The sequence below is a fragment of the Alosa pseudoharengus genome, unplaced genomic scaffold (genome assembly GCF_046254945.1).
Source record: "Alosa pseudoharengus isolate Yale_2024_CS ecotype anadromous, Long Island Sound unplaced genomic scaffold, YU_APseudo_1.1 YU_APseudo_1.1_scf_20, whole genome shotgun sequence".
In the NCBI taxonomy this organism is placed as follows: Eukaryota; Metazoa; Chordata; class Actinopteri; order Clupeiformes; family Clupeidae; genus Alosa; species Alosa pseudoharengus.
Window position 1 is genome coordinate 31,340,750 of NW_027468664.1, and position 10,000 is coordinate 31,350,749.

Consider the following 10,000-nt stretch of genomic DNA (forward strand, 5'->3'; position numbering starts at 1 on the left):
GATTCCGATTTTCATTTGTTTTCTCGACTCCCGTCCTGCCGTCGGCAGCTGGACTCAATATGTTGATAATTTGGCAGTTTTTACGAATGTCTAAGGAAGTGCGGCCTGTTTATTTTCTTTTGGAAGTGTTTTTTTTCCCTCCCTCCCTCTCACCCTCTCTCTTTCCTCCTCTACATCTTTCCCCTCACTCCTACGCGAGATCTGAGGCGAGAGAGGACACTGCTGCTGGCCCAGAGGAATGTCCGACGTCCCGTGTCACCACGGAAACGGCAGGAAAAGGGGTGGGTGGATGTTGGGGTTGAAAGAAAGTGGGAAAAAAACCCAAGGTGCTTTAAGGTCCAAGTTATGTTCTCCATGCTCCCCAAGTTCCCCAACGGCACTTCTGGCCTCTTTCTTTCTGCCCCATGTTCTAGCTTTTCCATGCCTCACCCCTTTCTTTGGTTTTTGTGTGTGTGTGTGTGTGTGTGTGTGTGTGTGTGTGTGTGTGTGTGTGTGTGTGTGCGTGCGTGCGTGCGTGCGTGCGTGTGTGTGTGTATGTGCGTGTGTGTGCGTGCGTGCGTGCGTGTGTGTGCGTGTGTGTGTGTGTGTGTGTGTGTGTATGTGCGTGTGGGATTTGGCAGACACTTTTGTTCAAAGCGACATACAAAGAACAACAATACAATAGTTTAACAGTAAAAATCAATCAATAGCCTAATGAAAATAAACAAATACTATAATATACAAACCATAAAGCATAAGAAACCCTTAATAAACTAAGTGCATGTTGAATAGATATGCCTTTAGACCCCTCTTGAAAGACCCAAAACGGAGAGCACTGGGCAACTCATTCCACCAACATGGAACCACTGAGGAAAAGAGCCTTGAATTTGACCTAGCATTGGCTGGTCGATCACAACAGACGCTACATGCTCAGAGAAGTTATCGGTCGGTCATCAATTACGACGCCCAAGTTACGTGACGATTAGGGTTGGGTACCGAAACACGGTTCTAATATGGCACCGGTGCCGACGCAAACGGTAGTAACTGCATCGAATAACAATGTGGATTTCGGTGCCTCATTTCGGTGCTTAAATTGCGTTTTTATTTATTTATTTATTTTTATACGAGGCATCACTGCATTTTATGTGCCATCTCTAACGTCTTGCTCTGATAGCAACACATCCAGATACAGTTAGCTAACATAAACACTGGATGTATAAACCAGAGGGGTGCACCCCATAGGCGAGTGGACAGTGTTTGACAGCTTGCGTGAACCCAAGTAGCTTACTTTAAAGCGATATCGCGAGCTCCTGTCAATATTTAGCAGTGGGCCTAACTACACACAAGCAAAAGGCTATGAAACAACTTCAACAGTAGCCTATACACATTATCCTTGCTAATGCGCTAACTGGCATTTATTTGAAATGTTATCAGCAAAGTTGTAAGGTGAAAACTTTATTTCACGGTGTGTTCTAAACAACATAATGGCATGATATTAATCTTTCATGTGCATGAGGCCCATATAGCATCACAATGAATATGAAGATCATGCTAAAAGTTAGCTGGCAAACTATATAAATATGTAGGTTACATACCTGATGTCACTGAGCTAAGAGGCTACGAATCTATCTCTGTACGTTATCGCTAATTAAACTCAGCTGACTGGTGTTAGTGCATAGCCATAGTTGCTGTTAAAATGCCTACTAGGCTAGCGCTGGGAATCTAACACTTCAACACCGACATGTAGCCTAGCATGTTCAAAACTGTTGCTTGTTATGGGTCAAGACATGGCATATCTTAAAGCATTTGGGAACACACTGAATTAACTGGAAAGTAAAGTCCCTGTTAGATTAGGGCAATTCCATGGAAAATTACGTTTTTTGTAACATCCATAACGCCAATAAAATGTGATGGTATGGTATGATGTGAATGATTACATGAAATTTGAGCATTTGCTATTTTTGGCTGAAGAATGTACATAAGAAAAAATGCACAAACAATATGTTATCATTCACATCATACAAATGCCAAGGCATTTCACTGGCATTATGGATGTGACAAAAAGTAAATTTTCCGTGGAATTGCCCATTAGCTTGCTTGCCTGCCGTTGTCCATGACCTGGCAGTTCTATGGCAAGCGGTTTTAACATACCTATGGCAAACCGCCTACACTGGGTAAACTTGAAAGCAGAGCTTTCAATACCATTGTGTGTGCATGCATGGCAAGCTGTTTTAACATTTAAATGTATTATTCGTAGGAGCAATGAGATATTGATAGTAAATTGAATATAACAGATCAATTTCATTTGATATTTGTCTTATCAATAAAAAAAGCAATTCATGCTTTAGACCATGTTAATTTAAAACATTTTAAAAACAAAGTACCGGTTCAGGCACCGTTTCAGCACCGGCACCGTTTTAAAAGTATCGATTTAGCACCGGTATCGGATAAAACCCAAACGATACCCAACCCTAGTGACAATCTAGTTGGGGTCAGTGAAGATGAGTCAAGCTGGATGTTAATCTGTTGGGGAATAGCTGTTTTAGCTGGAAACACTAAAAGCTCAGTTTTTGAGAGATTAAGCTGAAGGTGCCAATCCTTCATCCAGACTGTAAATATCCTTAAGGTGGAAAGATAGGTAAAGTTGAGTGTCATCCGCATAGTCATGATAGTCAAATCCACGGGAGTGAATGGTCTCATCTAAAAAAGTGGTGTAAATAGAGAAAAGCAGGGGCCCTAATCCTGATCCCTGAGGCACACCTGTGGTGAGGTCATGAAACTTTGAAAAACCTGTCCCTGCCAAGACAGACTGAAAGAACGCCTTTTAAGGTAAGATTCAAACCAGTCAAGAGCTTTCCCAGATATTCCCAGTTCAAATAGTGTAGAAAGGAGAATGTCATGGTTAATAGTATCAAAGGCTGCAGATAAATCTAGTAGAATAAATACTGATGACTGAGCAGAGGACTTAGCTGCTCTCAATGCTTCAGTCACAGACAGAAGAGCAGTTTTCAGTAGAATGACCACTCTTGAATCCAGACTGCATAAGGGCTAGTAGGTTATTCTGATAAAGGAAGTCACATACTTGCTTGAAGACCATTTTCTCCAAAATCTTTGACAAGAAAGGAAGAAGGGAGACATGTCTGAAGTTCTTCACATCAGTTGGATTAAGTGTTATTTTCTTTAGCAAAAGTGTAACCCTTGCCTGTTTAAAAGAATAAGGAACTATTCCAGAACTGAGTGAAGTATTAAACACATGTGTGACTAGCGGTAGAACAGCAGGTGTGATAGACTGTAGAAGAGTGGACGGGACAGGACCTAAAGAGCATGTTGTTGAACGACTTTGAAGCAGTTGAGAGACCGCTTCCTCATCAGAAGGAGAGAAAGAGTCCAACGATGCCATTATGCCAACACAAGGCAAAGTCCTTCTTATAGGATATATATATTATATATATATTCTTATAACTGAGCACTTATTTTAGCAACTTTTTCAATGCTGACAGTGAAGTAGCTGATGGCGGTGGTGGAGGATTGAGAAGTTGAAAGTTGAAAGTGGAAAAAAGTTTTCTACTGTCAGTGTGTTTGTATGTGTGCATGTATGCTTGAATGTGTGTGTGTGTGTGTGTGTGTGTGTGTGTGTGTGTGTGTCCCTCATTTTATGTCTTTCTTCCTCCCCCCCCCCCACACACACACCACCCTCCCTCTCTCCTCTCCTCTCCTCCTGTTGTATCATGCACATCCATATCGTGTCCAAAATTAAAATGTACACAGGCTTAATCAAACCAAACAAGACAAGCGCTCCAGTTTAAACTTGCAGCGGGTGAGGGAGAGCGAGCGCAGTGGGGGAAGGAGGGGGGGGGGGGGGGCGATCCTCTCCGCTTGGCAGAGGCCACGCTGCATTGAGAGATGACATGTGAAGAAGTGTTGTTGTTTTACCACTCCTACCATTTGTAGAAAGTGGAGGATCCTCTGCCTGGCACACACACACACACACACACACACACACACACACACACACACACACACACACACAAACACATACATATACATGCACACACTCACAGCCACACAGACAGACATACATACAGAGAGAGAGAGAGAGACACACACACACACACACACACACACACTCACACACACACACACACACTCGCATGGCAGACCACCTCAGCCCCGTCGGCTGGGCATGGGGTATCACTCATCAGAGGGCTATTAACTGCACACCATATGAGGGGTGCGGTGCTGTACAGGGCTGGTGGTTAGGGCGTGTCCCTGTCTGGGCAAGGTGTGTTTGGGTTCAGAGCGAATGCCTGAGCCCGGCTCTGGGACTCGTGCCTGTTCCCTCCCCTCAGCTTGTGGTGGGAGCTCACACGTACGTGAGGTGTTGTGGTGGGCCTGGGATGATCAGACTGGATCCTAATTGGTGTTTTAATGTTTAGAGTTAAATGTTTGATTAAGGTTTTTAGACTAGATGTTTACCCATGCACATAAAATGAAGGGAAACTTTATTAATGTTATTACTGCTGCAGAGACTTCTAGCTTTCTGTCTGTCTGTCTGTCTGTATCTGTTTGTTATTCTCTTCTCACCTTCCCATTTTATTGGTGTGAAAATAAACTCTTTTACACACAACTGTTGGTAACCATAAACTTCCTCACCACATATGTGTGTATCCACACCAACCTTAGTATCATTCCAACCAAGTTCAGCTCAATTCAGTATAGTTCGATGCAATTCGGTTCAACTGGGGTATGACTGCCAGTTGCCATATTAGCAAATGTGTTACATATAAATAATAAAAAGTTCACTGTAATTTTCTTACGAAACAAATCCTCTTTTACACACTCAAAATGCACAAGCATCATGCTGTCTCTCTCTCTCTATACCCCCCCTTCTCTCTCTCTCGTTCTCTCTTTCGGTAAGGCCGAAGTTAACAGGACAGTAAAGTCCTCTCTGCTGCGTGCTGAGTTAATGAGACGGCTGGCGGGGCTAAAATAGGAGCCGTGTCGCCAGGTAAAGCCAGGGGGCATATAAAACCCCAGTCGGGCGACAGAGCTATGTGGAGGACCAGCCTCTGGGATCTCTGTGTGTGTGTGTGTGTGTGTGTGTGTGTGTGTGTGTGTGTGTGTGTGTGTGTGTGTGTGTGTGTGTGTGTGTGTGTGTGTGTGTGTGTGTGTGTTTGGGTATAGGAGTGTGTGTGTGTGTGTGTGTGTGTGTGTCTGTGTGTGTTTGGGTAGGAGTGTGGTGTGTGTGTGTGTGTTTGGGTATTGGAGTGTGTGTTTGTATGTGCATTTGTTAGTAATGGAGTGGTTTTGTACTGTGCATACAGTATGTGTGTAATTATGACCATGCATGTTGGTTTGTCTGACTACCTGTGCGTGTTTGTGTTTGTGTTTGTGCATGTGCATGTGTGTGTGTGTGCGTGTGTGTGTGTGTGTGTGTTTGTGTGTGTGTGTGTGTGTGTGTGTGTGTGTGTGTGTGTGTGTGTGTGTGTGTGTGTGTGTGTTTGTGTACATGTGTGTGTGTGTGTGTGTGTGCACATGTCTCTGCCTTCACATGGCTCCTGCGGCCCCAGACAGTAGTGATGACACCGGCTCTGTTTATGGCGGGGTGATGCGAGGCAGGGAGCCGCCGTGCATTAGCCAATAAGCCTCGTCCGTGTTGGACCCTGGGCTCATTTGAGCCAATAAGCCGCGCCCGTGTTGGACCCTGGGCTCATTTGAGCCAATAAGCCGCGCTGATCCTGCCCAGTGAAGTCAGTGGAGCGCATTGTTGTTGCTGCCGCCATGCTCGGCTGATAACAGCCATAAAGCTCTCAACACGCACAAATAAAGCACCGGTTAAGCACCACGGACGGCTCGTTAAGCCAAGGGCCTGCTTAACCGACATCCCACTGACAACATCAGAGCTCCCTCTGGCTCTGCACTTAAACCAGGGGCTTCATGTAAACGTTGGCTAAACGTTTACCGTGACATGCATGACACACCATTGTCAGACACACACACAGACGGGTATGCAGTCACGGTCAAACCATTTGCTGGCAGTGATCGTTTCTTCCAGAGGCTTCTGATGCTTCGTCCCCTTGAAAGAGCTCGTAAATGAAGCAGGGAAACTGGACAAGATAAGTAAGGGGAGTTATTTACGAGTTATGATTGTGGTTTGGTTGTGCTAATTTGGTTCACTTTGGACCACTGTCTACCATACAACTGCCTACAACTACAGTGAGTACACTGTAACTTCAAGTGCACATTGTAAACCTTGAAAACCATTTCAGTACCACGTTTTATTGGACAGTGGGCGAGTTTGTCTCAAACACAACTGACACAACTTCTCTGACCCGGTGGCCAACAAGTGGACTTTCCAGGAGACACTGTAAGGTGTAGTCCGCTAATTAAATTCTGACCCAACGCACTTGCTGTCCTTTCTGCGGGTGCACCTTAAAAACACAACACTCATACGCAGTCCTGGCTCTGTGAAACAGCCAAACAAACAAAGTAGCTCACACGCTATTCCAGCTAATTATCATGTTTGCTCAGGAGTTTCTTTTCAGTGGTGAACCCTGTCTATGGTAGCGTAGTGGTTAAGGAGCTGGGCTAGCATCCAGTAGTCTGAAAAGGTGTGGGTTTAATTCCCGGCATCCACCGTTGTGCCCTTGAGCAAGGCACTTAATCCCAAGTTGCTCTGTGGACAATGGCCCTTGTAATATATAATTGTCATATGTCAGTTGCTTAGGATAGAAGCCTCGGCTAAAGGAATAAATGTACATTTAAAAACACAACCCTGGCTCTGTGAAACAGCCGAACAGACAAAGTAGCTTAGACACAATTCCAGCTTATCATCAGGTTTACTCAGGAGTTCCCTTTCAGCTGCGGACAAGGGTCTTCTGCAGTGACCACCAGGCTGGCGAGATGTGGACCTTCTTATGACTTCTTACTGCTCCCTGCTTGGTGGTGGGTGACGGCCACTCGTTCGCTCTCTTGTTCTCTCGTTGTCTTACTCACTGTCTCTCTCTCTCTCTCTCTCTCGGGCTCTCTCTCTCTCTCTCGTGCTCGTTCCTGTTGGTCCTGAGGTATTTGGCCTCTGTCGTCCCCCGTGTTCCTCTCCCTCCTTTCAAACACTACAGAAGCCGTTCCCAGACTAAACAATGCAGGCGTTACCCACACGCAGGGCAGATAGTGCACACACACACACACGCACACACACAGACACACACACACAAACACACACACACACACACAAACGCATGCGCACATTCATCCTTGTCCAAACAGACTGAATAGAATTCATGCCAGTTGACCAGATAACACACTCACACACACACACACACACACACACACACACACACACACACACACACACACACACACACACACACACACACACACAAAATTATGCCCATTTACAGACTTCAATAATAGCTCGTTGGGCCCGGCAGTCCTCGCATGCTTCATACTTTCCTCTTCACTGTGCCCGTGGTATGAGGGACTGAATGACTGTATGGACTTCCAGAATTGATTGAGTCATGGACCATTGAGTAGCTCTGCCCGTTATCTTAAATGACTTATAACACAGTGAACACTCTCGGACAGCTGAACTTCTGACCTGTGTATTGGTACACAACATCAGTTGACTGACCAGAAGCCATGACTAATATGTCTGAGTCATTGTATTGGGCAGTCACCAAAGTGAAACCGATTCACCACAACAGACCTGTCTGACCTACAGTACTGGTCCAGGTGACTAACTTAAAACAATTGTTGAATTGATAAATTCAAAGATGAACTCAATAACTCAGTAATTAATTCAGTCTGAACCAAAAAGAGTTTGATATGCCTGGAAGGGGTGTAATAGGAAGTGCACACCTGTAGGACTTAAAAAAAGGTTAATTATTGAATTGACTAATCAGTCAGTCGTGGATTTACTGAATCATGAAACCAAAAAGATTACACACTAATTACACAGCCACTTATCACAGAGTAGAAAGGGAAGCTCAAAGATAGACTTCTGGTTTAAGCTGTGACGCAAGGAGAGGATGGTGGGGTGTGTTTGTATATGTTCGGTGGTGTGTGTGTGTGTGTGTGTGTGTGTGTGTGTGTGTGTGTGTGTGTGTGTGTGTGTGTGTGTGAGAGAGAGTTAAGTGTTTGAGGGAGAGGACATGGGTGGAGAGGTGGGGGGTGGGGGGTTGTCTGGACCAACACTGGTTGCCGTGGAGACCAGTAGCCGTGGTGCGACACCTCGTCCTCGTGTGTAGCTCTCCACAGCGTGGTAGGACTGTAAAACTCATTGGAGGGTGTTACAGGTCTCCAGTGTTACACAGCAAACCAAAACACACACACCCACATGCTGATTTATGGAGACTCCAGTAGCACGACAGAGCCCCTCACACACACACACACACACACACACACACACACACACACACACACACACACACACACACACACACACACACAGAAGTCTGTGATCACACACATAGGTACACACTTGCACACAGACACACATACACACATACTTGCACACACACATACAATTATATATGCGTCCATTGAAGTACACAACCTACACACTCAGGCACTTCCTGGGAATCACTGGAAGAGCAGACTGAGACTCACAACTGTCACAGTCACTTTCAGGACCATGTGCTCTCTGTAACATTGGAATACACTGAGATGGGCATGCACACGGTGTATTTGTGTGCGCACACACACACACACACACACACACACACACACACACACACACACACACACACACACACACACACACACACACACACACACAGTTCCCCAGATCGGAGCATTGAAGCGTCTTTGTGGCGCTGTCTGGAGAGAGAGCATGCGGCGGAACATTCCAGACCCTCTCAGCCATCACTGCATACCCAGAGAAGAAAGAGAGGAAAATCCTTGAGCAAATAAACAAACACAAACAAACACATGCACACACACACACACACACACACACACACACACACACACACACACACACACACACACACAAACATGCACACACACACATACATACACACATACATACACACATGCACACACACACATACATACACACATGCACACACACACACACACACACACACACACACACACACACACACACACACACACACACACACACACACACACACACACACGGGAGAGTGTGAGGCAACATAAGAAGCTTCTCTTTTTCTGCTTGAGCTAAAAATGCAAACATGTGTGTTTACAGTATATGTACTGTATGAGTGTGTGTGTGTGTATATGTGTTTGTGTGTCTGTTTGTATGTGTGTGTGCGTGTTTGTGTCTATATGCATATGCCTCCCCACCCAATTAAATATCTTATGTATGTGTGTGTGTGCTTCTCTATCTCCCTGTAGATGTTGATGAGTGTGTAGACAACAACGGAGGCTGTCAGCAGGTGTGTGTCAACACCATGGGCAGCTACGAGTGTCAGTGCACCAACGGCTTCTTCCTGAGTGACAACCAACACACCTGCATCCACCGCTCTGAAGGTAAGTGTGTACATGTGCTTAAATGTGTGCATGTGTGTGTGTGTGTGGGTGAGAGAGAGAGAGAGAGAGAGAGAGAGAGAGAGAGAATGTCTGTATGTGTTTATAAGAGAGAGTGGGAGGAGAGGTTGTATTTGTAAGGCTCAGGCCTTCTGTGAATTGTGCTTGCTTGACAGTGGGCAGACCGATCTCTCCAAGTTTCATGAATGATGCTTTGCTGATGGTAAATTGTGCTGGGATGCTCAGGGAATGCAGCCAGTGCTCTGGGAGTACCGCTAGGGTCACTGAGTCTTCTGGGCTGGACATATGCTGGACAGAGAGACAGAAGCAAGAGTTATATGTAGAGGTCAAGAGAGCTGGACAGAATTTTGTTTATAGTTCCAGAAGAAACAGTATCGGTGTTTAAATGTATGTATGGCCGAGGCAGGGTAGTATGTCGTAGTAGTCAGGCCAGTGTTAAGGGCCGTTCACACCAAGAACGATAACTAAAACGATAATGATAACTATAAAAAAATATCGTTCTCGT

The 10,000-nt window shown here is 45.3% G+C and overlaps 1 protein-coding gene across 1 annotated transcript in view; it reads left to right on the forward strand.

The window, feature by feature from the left end:
• Nucleotides 1–10,000, forward strand: part of scube1 (signal peptide, CUB domain, EGF-like 1) — a 100,368-nt gene that overhangs the window by 24,217 nt on the left and 66,151 nt on the right. Inside the window, exon 4 of the mRNA XM_076297223.1 lies at nucleotides 9,343–9,477. Coding sequence (XP_076153338.1) covers nucleotides 9,343–9,477 — 135 coding nt within the window. The remainder of the gene's footprint in view (nucleotides 1–9,342; nucleotides 9,478–10,000) is intronic.